The sequence below is a fragment of the Lissotriton vulgaris genome, chromosome 2_1 (genome assembly GCF_964263255.1).
Source record: "Lissotriton vulgaris chromosome 2_1, aLisVul1.2, whole genome shotgun sequence".
NCBI lineage: Eukaryota > Metazoa > Chordata > Amphibia > Caudata > Salamandridae > Lissotriton > Lissotriton vulgaris.
In genome coordinates, this window is record NC_141687.1 from 927,255,446 (window position 1) to 927,276,098 (window position 20,653).

At 41.6% G+C, this 20,653-nt stretch overlaps 1 protein-coding gene across 1 annotated transcript in view; it reads left to right on the forward strand.

Moving 5' to 3' along the window:
- Nucleotides 1-1,316: 1,316 nt before the first annotated feature.
- Nucleotides 1,317-20,653, forward strand: part of LOC147731425 (uncharacterized) — a 140,381-nt gene continuing 121,044 nt past the window's right edge. The window contains exons 1-2 of the mRNA XM_086958740.1: nt 1,317-2,005; nt 2,952-3,001. Coding sequence (XP_086814866.1) covers nt 1,573-2,005; nt 2,952-3,001 — 483 coding nt within the window. The 5' untranslated portion in view covers nt 1,317-1,572. The remainder of the gene's footprint in view (nt 2,006-2,951; nt 3,002-20,653) is intronic.

The following is a 20,653-nucleotide window of genomic DNA, read 5'->3' on the forward strand; positions in this document are numbered from 1 at the left end:
CGAAAAAAGAAGGACCACCTGTGCCAGGGCACAAAACAGAGCTCGATAGAGACCCGTTTCGAGACCTTCATAAAAAAACTGCTGGTGCTCAGACCCGGTGAGACCCGGCCCACTTAAAGCCCTGATGAAGAGAAATGTGCCCTCACTACAAGTGACCAACAAATTTGGATATGGGCGATAACGATGGCCTTCACATATGAGAGGTAAGAGTTTTGTGGCAATTATCAGTACGTCAAACCTGTCAGTGTTTATCTTTGCAAAATGGCTGGTAATACCAGGATATATGCATTTGGTGCTATGAGCATCAAAAGTCGAAAAATATTTAACAAAACACATGATTTCCCAAAGACTTGTGAATGGCGAAAATCGTCAAAAATTATAAATATCGAACACTTTGATGTCCTTTGTCATTGAGTGTGATAATTATCGCATTGAATAATGAACAACTCAGATTGAGAGTCTAAGAGCCCAATACTTCTAGCGCCAGTGGGTAGTTGGAGAAAAATGTTGCACACAAAAGCCAGAAGTGACTGTAGTGATCAAATATGAGATGGGCCACTACGAGGAAATATGCAGCTACACAAGCAGAGTTTTCAACTGACCCTGTGCCACTAGGAATAGTTTCAGCCAGTTTGTTTTGTCATCCAAAACATTTAGCACGAAAATGATAACATTGAAACTGCAAGTTCCAGAATGCCTAGTGGTATTGACTGCTTACTGGTGGATCCTATGTGATAAGACAGAATGGCAACAACGAACCAGGTTTGGGTCTCAGCATGTCTGTTTAATCTTTGATGTACGCATCATAGCTGCCAAGGTTCTCAGGTCCCTGCTAGACTGGTTACTCGAGTCTTGTGTTATTCCTAGAATTCTGGGATTTGTAGTCCTGGGTTCATACTCGTTTAAATAAGACTACAAGTCCCAGATTTAGAAGAGAAAAAGGGACTGTCCTAACTAGTCATCCATTGACATGGGAAACTTGTCAACAATGAAGTATCTATATACATTTTTGCAGAAGTGCTATTTTTAATCATGGTATATGGGGATGAGTTGCTTTCTTGAAACTCAGTTTATAGATATCCTTTAAGTCAATGGGTGAAATAAACAGATCAGTTTGTGACTACTGAAAACGTAAAGGAAGACAGGTCTATCTCTAAGCCTCTTTGCTAGCCTATGAAACATATGTTATGATGATAGTTAGGATTTGTATTGTTGATGAGTTTAATTAATCAAACAATAAACATTTTGACTGAGTACTGAAAATGCAAAGGAGTTGACACATTTCTTGATAACCTATTGTGGAACATGTCGTCAGCACGCTAGATTCTGATTCAGAATAACGAAACTGTCGGGAGACGACGAGAGAACCGAGAAGCTCAATTGGGAGTATCAAGGCCGTGCCCAGATGGAGATCCAATTGCAATAGTCGGCCAAAGGAAAGACAGCCGAGCCCCGGGGTTCCTTTGAGAAGATGGGCGGGGATTTCAATTAGGGTCTGAGATTCACCTGGTCTGGTGTTTTTTTTTGGTCTGCATTGCTTGGTTACCTTTGCAGGAAAGACTGAAGGCAGGGATGCCTCCAAGGAAAAAGAGGGCTGTTCCGGAAAAGGGAGAAGAAAATGGCGGGCCTGTTGCTGTAATCGCAAATTCGATTCGGAAGCACATTGGAGAGTTACCTCCTGTGCAGGAGGAACTGCCAGTGACGCCTGTCCCTGAAGACCCGTCCCCAGAGCAGGTGCGAGCTGCTCAAGCGCAAGACCCTGACAGCAAGATACGGAGGAGAACCTACGACGTTTACCCAGGTGGTGTTTCGGGGTTCAACAGAAGGGAAACCTTTGTTGTCAGAGTGCGCCCTCCACTGGTAGAGGAGATCAGTAGTAGAATAGAAGCGTCCGTCACCGCCCCACGTGCTGCGGGCTCCTTCTACGTTGGCGATTGTGAAACCTCGCCACAGGGTCTGCTCGAAGAAACTACTGCCGCGGCCCACAGTATGGATGAGACCAGAGGTAGTTACATTTTCTTGTACATTGGTTTTCGATAAAGCCTGATAAATGTGTAACATGTCTGAAAGGTTGTCTCTGTTGGTTTGGGGACCGGGTGTGTTTTTTTTTTTTTGCACTATGGTTATTTCACAGGTTTTCGCCCGGAGCCAATTTTCCAAGCACTCCAGTCCCATAGTAAAGTACAGTTTCAAAACTAAACTTTTTAACGAAAGAACTCTTTTTGACGCCAGTATGCAAGTGGTACTCTCCATTTGTAATGGTTTGCGTGCGGGGAGATATTCCGGTTCGGCCTTTACGTTTTTATAAAGTGTTATCATGTTGCATCCCATTAAATAAGTACTACAAATTCAAGATTTCAAAGTAAAAAACCTGCACCGTATAAACTGCTTAAGTGTGGATGGACCTGAGAAGCTTGACGCTCTGGCAGGAGACTCACTGGATAGCAGGTACATGTATGCCACCAAAGAGGCATTGCTCCAGGCCTGAGCTTTCAGTTAACCACATTCTGCTTCATTGCTATGAGGAGGAGAGAGGCTGTAGGTTGGCAAGGGTCTTTTGACAGGGGAGACTGAAGGCAGGGGGGTAGGAAAGATAACAAGACTCCAGGGAAGTGCCCGTAACGTTACCAGATTACTTATTTTCACGTTCTGCACCGTGTTCAGTCTTGGACCTGCCGCACATTGGCTGTTGAATTAAAACTGCAAGTCCCAGAATAGGCTTTATTTCACATTGAACTGGGTGTTAGCTGTAGGCATGAAGCTTTCTGGTAATTTTAAATGCTAACACCATTTGGAAAAATGTATTGGTAATATTGACTATAAGTGTTTTCGATTGTGAATTCTCACTTACTGTTTAAACAAATGACGGCCTCTTTTATGAATTACTTAAAACCAGGGGCAAAATAGATAAAGTGCCACCAATTTGTTCTGATGTCTTCTCTCTCTTGTAGAAACCAACATTATTGAAAAACAACCTCGAGGAAGAAAGAAGAAGGAGCCGGTAAGCTCTGCGAAGACTAAGTGTGCTTTGTTATAACCAGATGTGGTATTGCCAACCCTAACTTGCCAAGGCATGCTTAAATAATTGGCAAGTCACTTGGTGCTAAAAACATACATTGATGCTGAACAGTTTGTGCTGGAAGTGGATCCTGCTCCACCTCCCTCGGTTTGGTATTACAGACAGGCCTGCACCTGTAGGCTCAGCCACTTCTGTAACTTACACGCCCGTGGGAGGGTGGGAGCGAGATAGGTCTCCATCATGGATTGCAGAGAGCTTCCCGTCCGCTTCTGGTGTGTAGCTATGAAAGCTCTTTGCCTCTCACACTTTAGTGTTACAAGGGCTGTGCTAGCTGTAAGCTGGCAAGTGTTACGATAGGTTCCGGTTAGGTCACAATCACAGCTGTCTGCAACATCCTAAAATCTCAGTCAATTTGCAGTGGTGACAATTAAGCAGTTGCTGCAAGGGACCCCCTGTGACATCTTTGTCCACATTTGACAATGTTCGTGTTTGCTAGAGTTCACTCTACGTCCACATGGCAGCTCATTGCATTTTGATAAAAAATAACTTGTAACACAAAATACATGGGGAATGTCTAACTTTCTCAATTATTCCAGAACTGGAGTTGGGATATTAAGTTAACCTCATGGAATATTTGGGTAAAGTTGCTCTTTCCCCGACATTTCTAGAACTTGCGTTAGAAGAATAGTAACTTTGTACTTCTAGTGTCCTCCACGCCCACTGCTGCCCTGAGGGCGCAGTTCGGGGCAAGAAACACAAACCAGCCAATAGGGGCCCTGGGGACCTACAGGAATTTGATTTAACTCTAATTAGGAAACCACAAACCGCCACTTGGTTGCACCCTGTCTGCGACAGTATATATTGTGCTACCCTTGAGCTAATATTCTGAAAACCGAGTTCCATGGTACAGTATTAAAGCATTTTACTGTGCAGTGCGGAGGGATATTGTCAACAGCCTTGCCTATGATGGCAGAATCTATCTATCCTAATAGGTATTGATGCTTTTTCCTCTATTTTTGAGCGACGCCACGTGTCCGTGTGCAGATTTTGTTTCTGTGACTTCATGGTTTCGAATTAGACAATTTTCGAAACTTCACACACTGGGCACAAGTAGTTTCTCATGGAAATACAAGCATTTTGATGTACCTAGGTGCATGTTTGATAATGTTTAATCAATGTCACTATTAGACCTGGTATGTTTTCGGAATTTATGTGCATGCTGTAAAGAGGCCATTTTGTGAGGACTAAGAACTCTCATACCTTCAGAAACAGATGTGTAGCGTTCTAAAAATGTTTACACAATTAAACTGTCAATAGCAAGTAACCTCCCCATTCCCTTTTGCCAACATTGCTCCGCCTTTATCTAACTGAAGGATGCTCTTGGGTGGGCGTTCGGAAATATGGAATATATGCTATCTATAAATGCCATTCTCTCATGACCTACCACAACGTGCTTAGCCATTTGTTTCTGAACAGACACCACCATCTACCACCCAATGAATCGCCATACAATGCATTTAATCTATTTTCTACACAACATTCATAAACCCTGTGCCTGTAAGGAACGTGATATTGATGGCCATCACCCCCACAATGAAAATTGTTCAGCACCACTTCAATGACGATGCAGTATATGACACAACCACAATGTCTTAATCCACTTTCAAATGTTGGTCACCTTAGAAACCAGCTTTCACAGAGAATTGGGCCACTGGGAGTCAATTAACTTCACTCACCGCACAACCATTAACTATGTTCTGTAGAGACTAGAATTGTTTTTTTAATGATTTTTTTTTCTTCTTCTTGTTTTGGTTGCATTATGGTCGAGGACTGGGCATAGCCGATTAGCACAAGTTTGACTGCTGCCCTTCTAGGTCCCCCTGCTGTGCTTTTATTACAACTGGAAAGAATCAAAATGTTTTTTTTTGTGCAGACGTCGATGGTGTTCTCTTTAATCTTTGTGACAGAATATCCCAAGTGATTACTTTAGTGAGGCTGTGCAAGGGGTGCCTTTTTCATTTATCCAATATTTTTTTCTTTGTTTGGTCACATTTCCAAAACGTATGTGAGGAGAAACTTTGTAGACCTTAGTTAGATAGAGAAGTTTATTTTTTGTGTTTAACTTTGCCCACAAGCGAATTTTGAAGCTTTGGCAAGTTTCCATGATGTAAAATTCACCAGTATTGTAGTCATGAGTCGCTAGTGTATACAATGTTCACTGCTTATTCTTTGAATTTACCTAGTGAGAATTTGGCCCTGTCCTTGAATACCATGTATTAGAGGTGGTACTTCAAGGACTATATTCACAAACCTACCTTGTAGAAATTAGGCGTGTATCTAGTCTAGAAGACTATACCCTACCAATAATACTAAGAATATTTACATCATCTTTTTTTAAGAATAGGCAGTGTTTCTCTGGACCAATGTCTGTTATGAAAAAAACGATGTTGCTACCATTCACAAAGGGGAAGGAGAGCCTTGGGAACCCCAACCCCTTTCTGAATGGGTTACCACCTACTTGTGGTAGCTGGTAAGTCTGATGTTTTGCGACCACATTTTGGTCACAAAACATTCCTACTTACCTCTGCGATTCGCTATTAGGAAGGGACACCCTGAACATGCTTGTTCCTAATAACGAATTGGTATGTATTCAGAATTCCAAATTGTGATTCGGTAACATGTTTTCGAATTGCAAATTTGAATTAATACATACCAAAATGCATTTTTGCAATCATAAAAGGCCCTACAGGGTTCTTTGCGACTGTAAAAATGCATGAGGCGTATGGCCCCAAGCTTTATGCTTTATCTTTTTTTTATGTTTGGCTGTTCTTTAAAATATAATATTACACATCAAAATTGAAGGAATTTATACATTTTACCTACAGGTGATTGCCACTAAGTAGTTATAGTTAGGTCCTACTTTCCACAGGAAAAGCGTTTTTTGACTTGCCTATATCCTTGCTGCCGTTCGACGAACTTAATGAAATTTTCCAAAAAGTGTCAAATTGATTCTTGTTGTGCATGGAAGTTTTGGGGTGATCTGTCAAGTGGGACTGAGAAAAAGGGAAGGGGTTAAAAAGTGTTTCCCATAGCTATTTTAAACACTACTCCAGCCCTAACTGCTGGACGGTATGATACCAAATTTGACAGAAAGGTAGCTCTTGGTCCAGAAAGAGTGCTTTTAATTATTTGGTGTATATCCATTCAGTAGTATTAGAGATTTAAAGAGATCCAAATTTAGATTTCTAGGAGTGCGAAGGCTCTGTGAACCCTCCTGATCGGATTGGCTGCCAGCACTTCAACTAGGAAGTGTTGTTGGCCAACTTGGGACTCCGCTTCAGCCAAGTCCCAGAATTTAACATGTAAAATCAGGTCTCACACTCAAGGGCACTAATCGGATTGCTGCGGTTAAAAAAAAGAAAACTATTATAATGCGTGTGCTTCCCACATTTCTTTGAGATTGAGTTGATAAACATTAACTGCAAGGAAGCAGTGCCTGACACCTGTTGTACCAAATTCAATAGGATTGATATTTGAATCTACATTTAAATGGAGTCGATGATGACCATGCACCGGTAACATGCCTGTATGCTAATGAGCTTGAAGTTCGACATGCTGCAGAGGTATACGCTAAAGCAGCCTTTGCACTGTTGATAATGAAACAGAAAGCCACTGAATTGGAAAAGAGTGACTTGAAAGTGCACGCCTTCCACATCTCGTCGAGTTTGAGATAATTCATTATAACCGCGAGGAAGCCTGCACCCGACATCTTATGTGACAAACTTCACAGGCAATAGCGTCCGAAGTGCCAAGCATGAAAATCCGCAAAGTGCAACAGCAGGGGAACCACCACCAGAGGTGTGAGGACAGGACCAACATCGTTCTGCACTGAGGTACAATACTGGGAGAGGTGACTGAGCATGGGGTGGGTGGGGGTGTAAGTGACTCAAGGGGGGGGGAATTCAGGTGTATATGACACATCATTCAAGAATGTAGCGCTAGAAGCCTAGATATGCATGTTTGCAGACACACTCTTTCGACGGATATTGTGACTGCGAGGTAAATTCTTGCTCTTGACTACATGGCAATTAGAGGGGTAGGTGGCAGTGTAGTGTAAAAATCTGGTGTCTAATACATAGTACCAGCAGCACGTTGACGCATTGAAGATTGTAAGTGATACTCAGTTTGCTTTTTTGGGTTGCACTGGACAGGGAGAAGCGGCCGGCTAGTACAAGCAGACAGTGGGTATGTCAGATGCCATACAGCAGACGTGGAGGAGGGTGTTTCAAACCTGCCACGGTTTTACAGTGCACTGTACAGGGGTACTTGCAGAGGGGTGGGGAGGGGGGGGCGCTAGTTGCATAAACCATTACTTTGGTTTGTTTTCTCTTTTGAGAAGTGCTCCACTTTCTGCAGGAAGAGCTTTGTATTCGGCAGTCGCCGGGTGTGGACACAGAGTTTGCGCAAACACAGACAATGCAAACCAGGAAAGTGGTGGATTACTGCCTTCTTCCAAACCCCGCTTTGGTGGCAAGAGCACTTTGTTTAGCACTGATGACTTCAGTGAGAATCACTTGCATTTGTTGCAATGTAAGACCACCACATGTGCAACTAGTGAGTGTGATCCTTTGGGCGGAACAATAGCATTCTAGAAGAGACCTAAGACACGTGCCATACTCCCGTTCACAACACCACACATAGGTAAAAAATTCCACAAAGTTCACAGCTTCCTATTGAGGTTAGGCAAACGTGAGTAGCCGTGAGTGACAAATGCACCAGGTAGGTACTCTGTTGGATTCCTGAGCAATCATTTCAGGCAGTGTTCCTCCCCTTCCTGCTGGCACCCCCAGGGACAGGGCAGCTGTGGGGGTTCCTCTGTGTGGTCAATATTTCATTTGCAAGAACTGTTGGCTATCTGGAACTAGGATATGAATTACCAAGCTGGGTTTGTATATTTCTTCAAAATGGCTATCCACCTTCCGAGCAACTGCTTTCACTGGCTGTGAAGCTTCGTGGTGCAAGTCGAAAACATAGTCTACAAAGGCTCAGCGAGAGATGAAGCACTACGACTAAATGCATGAATACTTGAGCGCAGTACTCCACTTAAAAAGACTGTGTATGGATCACTCTAATAGCGTAGCATGAATCCTGTGTGTTGTACACATTCGTCAAGTGCTTTTACCTGACCTGCTGCCCTTGTTAATTGCTTTGCAAGCACGGTGCAGGAAGGGCAGCTTCCTATTGGCAGTGCCTGCCTTGAAACGCATACACCTCAGTGTTTCTGTGCTGTCTCTTAACCACTGTGCCTTACTTACCTTAGAGCACCAGACACAGCCAGTGAGTAAGGCCAGTTGTACAGCAGAAGACTGTGTTGCAGATCGCCTCTAGGCGCTTTCATGGTCAGGAGGCTGTTCTATTTATTTTTAGGTTTGCGATACTCTTTCTGCATGTCATTACTAGCTCCTTCGTTTGACAGAGAAGTGACTAAGGCACATGTTCATAACATGAACAAACTCAGTCACCCTTTCACAATCCGAGACAGCACTTCAATCTCACACAGAAGGCCCAGCATTTTCTTGTGCCCTCTTTTAACATCCAGTGACAGTGAATAACTCTTCCTCCTTTAAAACACTCCCTCTAAACAGGTATTCAGATGAATCCTTTTATCTGATTAATGCCAGTAGTCCTAGCTCCTTAGTACCATACAATGTTGCTGACTGACAACCAAGGAGCACAGGGTACTCTCGACGGCTGAAACTCTTCCAAGCCCTTCTCGGGAACTGACTACTCATTTATATAGCGCGTGGTTACCTGGAGGCATCCCAGCGCTGCAGTGGTCCCATTCATCCCCAGAGAGATTTACGGAAATAAGAAGGTTTTTAGCATGTTCCTAAACCTAGGATGGTTCTCCTCCATCTGAATGGGGTCCGGCAGGTTGTTCCAAAGTTTGGCTGACTGAACAGAAAAACGTCTGCCACCCATGCGGCTTCTCCTTATTCGTGGGACTGCCATAAAGTTCTTACTGCTAGATCTAAGGGTCCTATTGGATTGGTAAGGGCAGAACAAAGGTTGAATTAGACCAGGTCCTGTCTTAGTTAAGGCTTTATGGACAATAGTCATAGCCTTAAATTCGACCCTTTGTTGTATCGGCAACCAATGAAGTTGCCGAAGAGCTGGTTTGGCAGAAGTTCTACGTGGTATCTGTAAAAGCATCCGGGCTGCACAGGTCTGTAGAACCCAGAGTGTCCCTAGTGGGGCCCCTAAATATACTGCGTTTGAATAGTCCTGGCGCATTAAGATCAGGGCCTGGACTAATATCCGCCTTGCTTCGAACGGAAGCAGTCCAATGATTTTTCTAAGAGATCTCATCAGGGCATAACAGGTCGCTGCTACCAGGAATAAGGCTTTCCCCCGGTGGAAACAGAAAGCTAATATCACACACCTTTTCTCCTCTGGTAGGCTTACTTTGAAACTGGTTCTACAATATGAAAGCAAATAAAATAATATCCATAAATGGTGCACAGTAAATTGGCTCAAATGCTAGTATTGGGCAAAGGTTACAGGGACATTCTAGTCGGAGCACTGGAATTATGATTGTGTGGTAGCGGAAATTTTCAAATTATAGTTTTGCTGCATGTGCCATATAATCCATCATCGGCCACATCTGTAGATTTTTTTTTAAATTCTTTCTAGCTCAGTCGATTCAAAAGTTAATAAAAATGCAGTGACCCATGTGGCTGGGTAGTGTAAGGCCCTTTGCAAAGCTGGAATGATCACCTTTGTGTGCTTAAAGCTATTTTTGTGCTAAATTGGTACTAATAAGGAGGTGCAACCAATGCCCAACAAGTGTTACCAATTTTAAAAATGATGAAACAATGTAAAATTCCAAAACTGGACGCATAATTTACTAAACCCTGCTGAATAATTCTAGTGGCACTGGTTATAGTTAGAAAATAGATTTACCTTAGAAATCCACAGAAAAGAACAGAGGTTACAGGCACGTTATAGTTAGGAAATAGAATTTAAAAAAAAGTATACATTCAGAGAAAAAGCCAAAGGTTACAGGGGCGTCATAGTTGGGCTTTCATTTCACTGGTACAAAACCAGAAAAATTGTACTGTTAATAGTTACCTGAGCTAACTATATCTTATGCCCTCCTAATGCACTGCTTATTACCTCACATATTAAAACACTCATGACCTGGTCCGTGACATCACTCATGACCTTTCAAATTACATAATTGATGACCTCATCCAGTGATTGTTAGTGTTTTCTGAAAGCTTGAGTGTTAGACATGTATACTAAGGTACCACAAAAGTTAAATTTGTTTTAATTTGTGTACTACCAAAGATAGTATTAATCTAGCAGGGAATTTTCCAGCACTAAAAACACAATATATTTAGGGTAGGGTCAGAGGCCAAAGTTTATAGACAAGCCGGTATATACAGCCTCATTTTCAACGTATAAACAAATAATTTATACCACGGGGTCAAGTGAAAAAGAACCTAAAGGCTCTGACTAACCAAGACTGTAATGGAATATACAAAAATTGTATGGATTCCCATCACTCATCATTCCAGGTGACCTGCTTCATCATCTGGGTCTCCTTTAACAGGGCTGCACCTCCACCCTAGTAATGGAGGAGCCCAAGGATGTTTTTTAGATGTACAGGACCTATTAGATATAAATGCTACTGCTAAGTGCAAAAGTGATATAAACGCACAAAAATATATATGTGGAAACCATAAAGGATTCACTGTGGACCAGTATTCTCACAGTTCAAAATCCGTGTGCCTCTTGACAGATCTCAAGAATATGGAGGAAAAACTTCACCCCTCCTGGCAACAGCTCAGGACGAAGGAGGCACCGCTCTAACCGCCGGTACCTCTGACGGTCTTCCAAGCTGTCGGGCTTTATGGTTTCCACAAATATATTTTTTGTGTTTCTATATCACTTTTGTACTTAGCAGTAGCATTTATGTCTAATAGGTCCTGACGAAAGCACTAGGTGGACATCTACCTTAAAATGCTGAAATATGTTGACCGACTGATTGTAAGTGGGCAGCTATTTATTAAAACTGTCCCGTTGCACTGTTTTTAACCTTTGATCGTAACAGACAAAAAATAAAGTTTGGAGTCTGGTTAAGCTTCATTTTTTGAGTTCACATTACTTATTGCACTGCACTTTTTCCCCATACACTCTTGCTCACATCTGTATGTACATCTAAAAAACATCCTTGGGTTCCTCTATTACTAAGGTGAAGGTGCAGCCCTGTTAAAGGATACCCAGATTATGAAGCATGTCACCTGGATGGTGAGTGATGAGAATCCATACAATTTTTGTACATTCCATTAGAGTCTTGGTTAGTCAGAGACTTTAGGTTTTTTTCACTTGACCCAGGGGTATAAATTGTTGGTTTATAATTTTCCAGCACTCCCTAATGTAATATTTCAAGTAGAAAAGCCTAATGTTAATCCGTGTGGTTTAGATATGTTTAATCCAGTTAGCTCTACTTCTTATGTATTACTAGAGAGCATTGTATTATCATCAAAAATTATGTTGGGTGGAGAGCTGGAATTTCATGTGGCATTATTTGATATGGAACTCAGAGGGCCATGTTCCACTTTCAATTTCCACAGTGGAGGGGCCTATTTGCCAAAATGATATGACCGCCTATGGAAGTCTTTTTTGGAACATTGCAGGCATGTTGCAAAAGCTAGCGGACAAAGAATGGGTTTCCTTTATTAAAAATTATAGCATAGTATGCCTTCAGGAAACATAGTTGCGAGATATTGTACATATAAATGTTTTATTTTCAATTCACACTCCAGCCAATGTTTCTCGGGCGGTCATGTGAAAGGAGGATTGTCACTTGTTTCAACAACATTTAATGGCAGAATAGGAGAGACTAAGATTGACTCATCGCATTTCCAGATTATTAAGATCTCCCTCAGGCAAAATCCGGCACTGGAAAATTTTTATCACAATTTTATTGTTATAAATACTAGTATTTCCCAAGAACTGGAAGATGCATTGTCAACCCACATAGAGGAGTTAAATACTGATGTGTTTTTTTTTTTTTTTTTAGTGCTTTGGGGAGACGATTTTAACTGCAAATTATGTCCCCTCTCGAAACAGGGTGCTTGCCTATTAGTAGACTGGGTCATAGACGGCATTTGTCATTTTAATCATACCCCCTGTGGGAATATTTTCAATACAATATTATGAAAATGTTCTTATTCCTTACTGTGGATCTTATTTCAGTAGGCAATGACTTGGCGACATACATTGGGAGAGGAAAAGGCACTCCAATTGTTTTTATTGCTCTCTCTGAGCATTTTAAACCCCACATCCTTTATTTTTATCATTCACAAAATCTGTTATAGTGATCACTACCACTTCTCTTTAGAGCCGGCGACCCAACTTGATGATCAAACTGCATCTGCCAAATCAGACCCATTAATATTTGATAAAAACAAGGGGTTAATGTGGAAGTGGTCTACTTTAAATGCTGACTGGATTTTACGTCAAATAACAACCAATTTGACCCAACTCCTAAACTTCTTGAAAGATAATATAAATCCCACAGTCATGGTAAAATCTATCGAGGCAATAATATAGACTACAAATGCCACATTAATTAAGAAAACTAGGTCCAGGCCACTGAGCGACAAAAGGTGGTTTAATGATGACTGCACCTTTTTCCACAATAGATTAATTAAAACATTGAAAACTAGACCCCGAAATGTATCCGTGGTAAAACAGTCACGCTTTGAATATAAGCAGGCGCTAGAAAAACTCAAGCTAGGAATTAGATAAGAATCTTGGGAACAACTGTACAGCCCTGCCAGAGACGAGACTCCAAACTTTTTGGGCGGACTGTTAACCAGGAGTACTTTAATGGCACAAATAGTGGTAACATTGATGTGGCAATTAGGCCTGAGACTTGGGTTGAACATTTTTCCGGACTCTATACAATTGGTAGTGAGCCCGCTTTTACTACTAATATTAAATATGGGTCAATAACTATGGCACCTCCAACAATAGAGGAGGTGGACAGGGCCTTATCCCATACTGTGAAGAACAAGGCCTCTGACCCTGACTGTATTCCCGCAGATTTGTTTTTAGCCAACATACCCCTGTGGCTCCCACTGCTAGAACATTTTAAGCTGCTATGTGGCTCAGGGACCTCCTGACTCCTGGAGATCCGTGACAATTGTTCTCATCTTTAAAAGTGATCAGGCAGATCCCAAGTGCAACTGGCCAATATCTTTAATTGATCGCACCTGCAAGATCATAGGCAGAGTACTTTTAGAAAGGCTGGAGGCCTGGGTAACAGAATACAGTAAGTTTTTGAATATCCAATATGGTTTCAGGAGAGGCCTGGGCACGGTAAAACAGTGCCTCAATCTGCATCTAGTCATAGGCAAATACACCTTAGCCAAGCCGGGTCCCCTTATTTACTACGAACTACGGAAACACCCTATACGCCGGTACCACCGCAAAACTTCAGAAAAAACTCCAACGCATCCAAAACGCTTCAGCCAGACTCATACTAGACATCCCGCGTAAAGACCACATTTCTGGTCACCTGAAAGACCTCCACTGGCTCCCTGTCAATAAGAGGATAACATTCCGCTTCCTCACCCACGCACGCACACAAAGCACTTTACGAACTTGGACCCGATTGCCTCAACACGCAACTTTCCTTCTACACCCCCTCCCGCCAACTACGCTCTTCCAACCAAGCCCTTGCTGCTGTTCCACGCTTCAACAAAACCACCATGGGAGGAACATCCTTCTCCTACCTGGCGGCTAAAACCTGGAACTCCCTTCCCATTCACCTCCGCCTCACTCGAAACCACCTAGCCTTCAGAAAGCAACTTAAAACCTGGATATTCGACAAGTAATTCCCCACCCTTCCTCAAGCGCCTTGAGACCCTCTGGGTATGTAGCGCGCTATATAAATTATTTGACTTTGACTTTGACTTATTTAGTGTTTAGGGACTTGATGTCTGCTTTTGACTGTGTGTAGAGATGGAAGATTAGGTAGAAGCTGCTGGTAATGGGCATAGAACCAGCTGTTGCTCACTTTATAGTAGACATGCATCAGGATGTCACTGGGGAGTTCGCTATGGAGCGGATGGGGAACTCACTGCCCCAATTAAGATGAGCCGTGGGGTCCCCCAGGGTTGCGTACTTGCACCATTTTAATTTTGTCTGTATATAAATGATTTAGAAAGCTACATTCTAAATGGGAATGTGGATGCTCCCCAGATAGGCAGAAGGTTGTTACCGGCATTATTATATGCAGACAGTTGTGTTTTAATGTCCAGAACCGGGGTGGGGGTTGCAAAGGCGTTAAACTAGTTTAAGCAATTTTATGAATGACCTTGGCCTGAAGACTAATGTAGCCAAATCCCACATCATGGGTTGGGTTAATCTCCAACAACTGTAAAGACATGTTTTATAGGCAGTGAGAAATGGCTTTAATGTACCAACCTTTCCTTATTTAGGAATTCTTTTTGATTCAAAAAGCACTTTGTTTCACTTAATAGAGGCAATGACTAGGGTCTTCAACCAAAACTTGGAGGGCATTTTTAGATTTGCTAAAAAACTAGGCTCCTGCCCAATAAGAGCAATTATTGAAATCTATAAGGCACATACGTGTGCGGCCACTCTGTATGGAGTTGGAGTCTGGGGCTTCTGTAATACCGTAGGCCTACAGAGAGCTTAAAACATCTTTGTGAAACGCTTGTTGACTGTACCAACAATCACTGCCACCACTATCTGTCACAGTGAGCTTGGCGTGATTCCGCTGTCCTTCCGCATACAACTAGCTCCTCTGTTATTGTGGTATAACATTTGGTAAAGGAAGAAACCGTTTTGAACCATGCTGTCATCACAGATTGCCTAAAATTAGAGTGGGTGAATAAAATCCCTTGGATTTCTTATGTTAAAGGCCAGCTGAATATTTTGGGTCTGTCGGATTATTTTGACAACTTAGGATATATTGCTAAAATATCAAGGGCCAAGCTGAAGCAAGAATTTTTTGGTTCATCCCTATCTGAAAAGAGTTACTCTGGAGATTGGGAAAAAATAGTTATTAGTCACTCACTTCTAGTTTGTTCCTTGGGTACTGAGTCTTATCTCTTTTTTTATTTTAGCCATGCACAATTGTATTATTTCATAAGGTTCAGGTTTGGAACCTCTTATCTGTTTGTTTCATACCTGCATAACTTATATTCTTGTGCCAAATTGACTGCATGCCATTGTGACTCAAACTCAGCACAGAGTACGCTGCATGTTATGCTTTTCTGCAAACTTTATACCATCCAAGGCAGGCATTTTTTAACACCACTTTTAAAATTCCTTAATATAAAAAAATGTCGGGCTACTTTGCACTATCTTCAGCTCTGAAAAGATTAATTTATCTGCTTAATGGTTTACAAATACATCTCGGCAGTTCGGTTACGGAATATTGTTGGAAAATGATTTCCATTTTTTTTACTAGAACTTTTGCACAGGATTTAAGATCCTTCAGTGTAGGATCACTTCCCATAGTGACTAATAATGATGACATTTTAAAACTGTTGCCAGTAAATAGTATGCATGTAGTTGCTTCCTTTTTCTGCTACAGTACTATCTCTAGTTCAAACATTGTTGTGCCTATAAGCCTTTGTGATATTTACTTGAAAGGAGATTATGATTTGGACATTTGTAAATTGTTCCTCTTAATTAGGGAATGTTTAAAATCTTATATCTGTAATTGTATTAAATTCATTGTGTCTTTAAACTAGAAATGCTTTTTTTGGCTTTTTTTTTTTTTTTTTTTTTTTTTTTCTTTTGTGGCTTGGAATATAGCCAAATAAATATTTCTAACTGACAGTGATTCTATTCTAAAACCTGGATGATGTGAGTGTGTAACTGTGTGTGGATGTCTGGGTGAATAAGTGGATGTGAGTAGTTATATGGTTAAGTGGCTGTGTGAGTCCCTGTATAGAGGAGTTAGTGGGAGTGTCTGTGTGGGTGAGTGAGCAGGTGCATGAGTGTCTGTATGGGTGAGTGAGCGGGTACAAGATTTTCTGTGTGAGGGGGTGCATGAGTCCCTGTATGAGTGTATGGGTGAGTAAGCGGGTGCATGAGTGTCTGTATAGGTGAGTGAGTGGGTGCATTTGTCCCTGTATGGGTGCGTGAGCGGGTGCATGAGTGTCTGTATGGGTGAGTGAGAGGGTACATGACTGGGTGTGTGAGTAAATGTATGGGTGAGTGGGAGTGTATGTTTCCGTATAGGTAAATGAGTGAGTGAGGCTCTATGGGAGACTATGGTTGTCTCAGTCTATGTGGTTGAGTCTTTTTAGGTGACTATGTACATGTTGGTATCTATATTATTGTGTGAGTATCTGTATGGGTGAGTGAGTGGTTGTGTAAGCGGCTGTGTTAGTGGGTGTGTGAGTGGCTGTATGCTTGAGTGGGTGCATGAGTACTTGTATTGGTCTGTGAATGGGTATGTGAACAGTTGTGTGCGTGTGAGAGGCTGTATGGGAGAGTGAGTGGGCTTGAGTGGTTCTGTGGATGATGTCACCAGTGAGGTAATATGAGGTCATAAGCAGTGCTTTGCAGTGGCATTGGTTCTAGTTAACTGAGGTAGCTATAGCTATAACTGTTGATTTTTCCTGGTATTTGGATGAATGAAATGTGGACCGAAATATAAATTCCCTTGCAACCTTTGAATTTTTTCCTGTCTGTGTGTGAGAGCAATTAAACAGTTATAGCTACCTCAGCTAACTATAACTTATGCCCCCGCAACACACTGCTTATGACCTCACATATTTCATCACTCATGACCTGGTCAGTGATGTCACTGATATCACTGACCTCATTCAGTAAGTGTAAAGCTTTTCATAAATGTTACTGAAACTTAGATATATAGTAAGCTACTGTATAAGTAAAATTACTATTCTTTCTGTACTACTGACTGGTGCTATTTCTAACATGTCGTATGAGTGGCTGTGAGACTGTATCTATGCAAGAGTGGGTGTGTGAGTGGCTCGATGGGTGTTAAGTCTCTCTGCCAGTGGCTCTATGGGTGAATGACTGGGTGTGTAAGTGGGTGTGGGTAAGTGGCTAATTGAGTGGGTGTATGAATATGAGTGGGTGTGGTGAGTGGCTGTATGTGTGAGCAAATGGCTGTAGGGGTGAGTGAGTGGGTGCGTTAGTGTTTCTATGGGCCTGTGAATGGATATGTGAGTGGTTGTATGTGTATGAGAGGTTGTGGTGTGAGTGGTTCTCTGGATGATGTCATCGGTGATGTCACTGGCCATGTCCTGAGTTGCGTAATATGTAAGGTCCTAATCAGTTCATTGTGGGTTTGTAAATTATAGTTGGCTCGGGTAACTATAACTGTTGAATTTCACTGGTGATGCTTGAGTGAAATCTGAGCTTAACTATAACGTCGTTGTAACCTTTATTTTTTTTTCTGTGAATTTCCATGCTTTAAATAATTTTCGAACTGTAACCTTTGGAAGTAGGTGTTTGAGTGGCTGTATAAGTTGGAACGTGGGCTTGGGAGTGTCTGTATGGGTATGTGAGTGTTTTTGTGGGTGTATTGTATGTGTCTGTTAGTGGGTATTTGAGTGGTGGAATGGGTAGGTGACTGGGTATGTAAGTACTGTGTGAGTAGTTGTATGGGCACGTGAGTTGCATGCTAGGAAGTGGATGGGGCGGGGCCAAAAGGGAAATTCCTCCAGGTGATCTTTGCATATTTGAAGTCATTTAAATGTAGAACCACAGACTTCTCTGACCAGGAGAGACCAAGAAAGAACCTATTTGTCAGTCATTACAGATTACGCTCTGATAGATCAACGATTCATTCACCTTTCCCAAAGATTTCAGATGGGGTTTCAATGTGGAATTGTAGAGAAAACACACTTGCTTTACATTTGCCAAGCCCAGGAAGTTAGGATCATTTGATCTTTTACCTAAGTGGAGCTTCAACCGGGCACCTGCTATGTTTTTATTTGTAACTGCTTTCTGTAAAGGTTTAATTTCTGTGAAATGACAATTGGGGCCAGAAAGGAACATCACCTGCCCATTTATATAATACGAATTCAGGTTTACACAAAATGTCTAGCCAACTGGAGTAGTTAATACTGGTTAGTTAGTGCTACCTTGTTTGTCAACTGCCAGGTGCGTTGTCTACACTCTAACTGTATAATTGATCACGAGGAAATATCTGCAGTGGCTTTCTGTGCAGTTCGGTACTGTGATTGTTCCTCATGTGTCTAAATCCAGAAATCTGTGATAACATGAATTCTCCTATAGAGTAGGCAACAAGACTAGAAAGAGGTATCTCCATGTACTTTCTCCTAGCTATGTGAAGCAAGTGCTTCTTTTTTTGGAGGTGTCCTAATTTTCTTGCACATCAATAATGCAACATCATTTTCTTCTGCATCAAGAGACAGATGATCCCAGAAAGCAAAAAAAAAGTATATTTGTGAATTTGTTGCAATATGTTCCCCGGATATTCATGCATTCGGAAGTGATTTTTTTTAAAGTCTAAAAAACATACACATTTTAATTGTTTGTGATTAGTAGTTTACTAATATAACACAAAGTGAGATTTACATAAATAATTGTATGGTTCAACTCTGTTTTGATATTTTCCCTAATCGCAAATGGATCCTTATTCATGAATACAACATGGCTAAAGAAGAAAAAGATTTCATTGGACAAGATGTTGTTCATTATTCTAGAAAGGAAGTCCCCAACTAGATTCTATTTCTTTAGAGTTCCAGTGCTAAGATTGGGGTTCATATTTCAGCACCTACTCTTTTCTTAATTTTATATTGCTTTTTTTGGGGAGAAATCTTTCAAAATGAAATGGCATCTGGTGGCAAAGAAGATCAGCAGCCACACCCTGATGAAGACTGTTTTTTGGAGAACAACCCCACAGCAAAGCAGCAATCTATTGCATGGGAATTGTTATGCATCCCTTCCTGGGAGAAGAAAATGGTGGCAAAGCACATGAAGTGCTCTTTGTGATAGCAGACCCTGTCCAGGGGTACACCAAAGAAATATTCATGTGCATGACCAGTATGTTGACCCACCTGAAGACGTACCATTCCAAGTACTTGGCCAGAGCCCAAAGGAAGTGTTGTACAGCAGATTCATAGTTGGGTGCGACACTAGTTGTGCCAGATGACTTGATACCTACTGAGGTTTAGCAACATCACCTTGAGAAGTTCTCAGAGCTGCTAAAAATCTGAACCTTTCTCTTGGGCTGCAAAAAGTGTACTCCATGTAAGGGGACAATAGGTTGCTGTAGTTCTGGAGGCAGTGTTAACCTTATTCCTCAAAATTTCACTTGTGTCACCAGTCTTCAGATTTTTTAGGTAACCCTTTTTACAGTTGGCATTTTATTTGTCGAAAACAAATACAAAATTTAAAATAAAAGTTCTGAAAAAAGGGTCTTGGTTTAAACCAAGAAACTGAGTATGTGAGTTATATTCCTTGTTACTGAGTGGTTGCATGAGTGAGTAACTAGATATGTAAGTGTTTGAGTAGGTATGTGGATGTGACAGTGGCTGTATGGGTTCAATAACACGTGTGTGTGTGTGTGTGTGTGTGTGTGTGTGTGTGTTTGTATGTGTGAGTGGGTGGATGAGTGACTGTATTGGTGAGCGTGTGTATGGGTGCATCGATAGCTGCTTGAGTTCCTGTATGGGTGAGTGGATGCAATACTGGCTGTATGGGTGATTGAGTGGGTGTGTGAGTGGCTTAATGGCTTTGGGAATGTGCGAGTGTTTGTATATGTAAGTGAGGGGGTGTATGATTAGCTGTAAATGGTGTATGGTAGGGTGTATAATTGAGTGAATTGCGGTATTGGTACCTGTATAGGTGAGTGATTGGGAGTGTCAATGGTTACTTGGGAGAGTGACTGGGCATTGTATGTAAGTGATTATATGGGTGACTGTGTAGATGTATGAGTGCCTATGGGTGAGTGACTGGATGCAGGAGTGTCTGTATAGGTTAGTGTGTGTGAGTGTATGACTGCATGTGAGTGACTGTCAGTGACTGAATGACTGTGTGTGTCACTAGCTGTATGGGTGACTTATTGCCTACGTAGGTGACTGAGGGGGTGCATGAATGACTGGGTGAGTGAGTTGATGTGTTTGTAACTTTATGGGTGAGTGATTGGGTGCATCAGTGTGTTCATAGGAGAGTGACTCGGCGTGTTAGTGATTGTACGGGTGATTCAGTGAGTGTATGAGTGGTTGTATGGGTGAGTAAATTTATGTGTTAGATACTCATACACCCACCCATGTACACTATCAGTAAGTAAGTGCATGTACTGGTAAGAGTCTGAGTTCCTGACTCTGAGTAATTGACTGGGCGAATGAGTGGCTGTATGACAGTTTTTTTCTTCTACAATGTTTGTTTCCGCAATGCATACATTCATAGTATTAAAAAAAACAGTTGCCTTTTCGTATGCTGTAGTAGTATTTCACACTATGGAAAACCATTTTCCTTCTTTACTGTTTTGTACTTGTAAACCATAACCATCTACAGTATAAAGAGTCATCCTTGATCAGTGGGGAAAAAACAATTGTAGATTGTTTAAAGAAAGAAAAA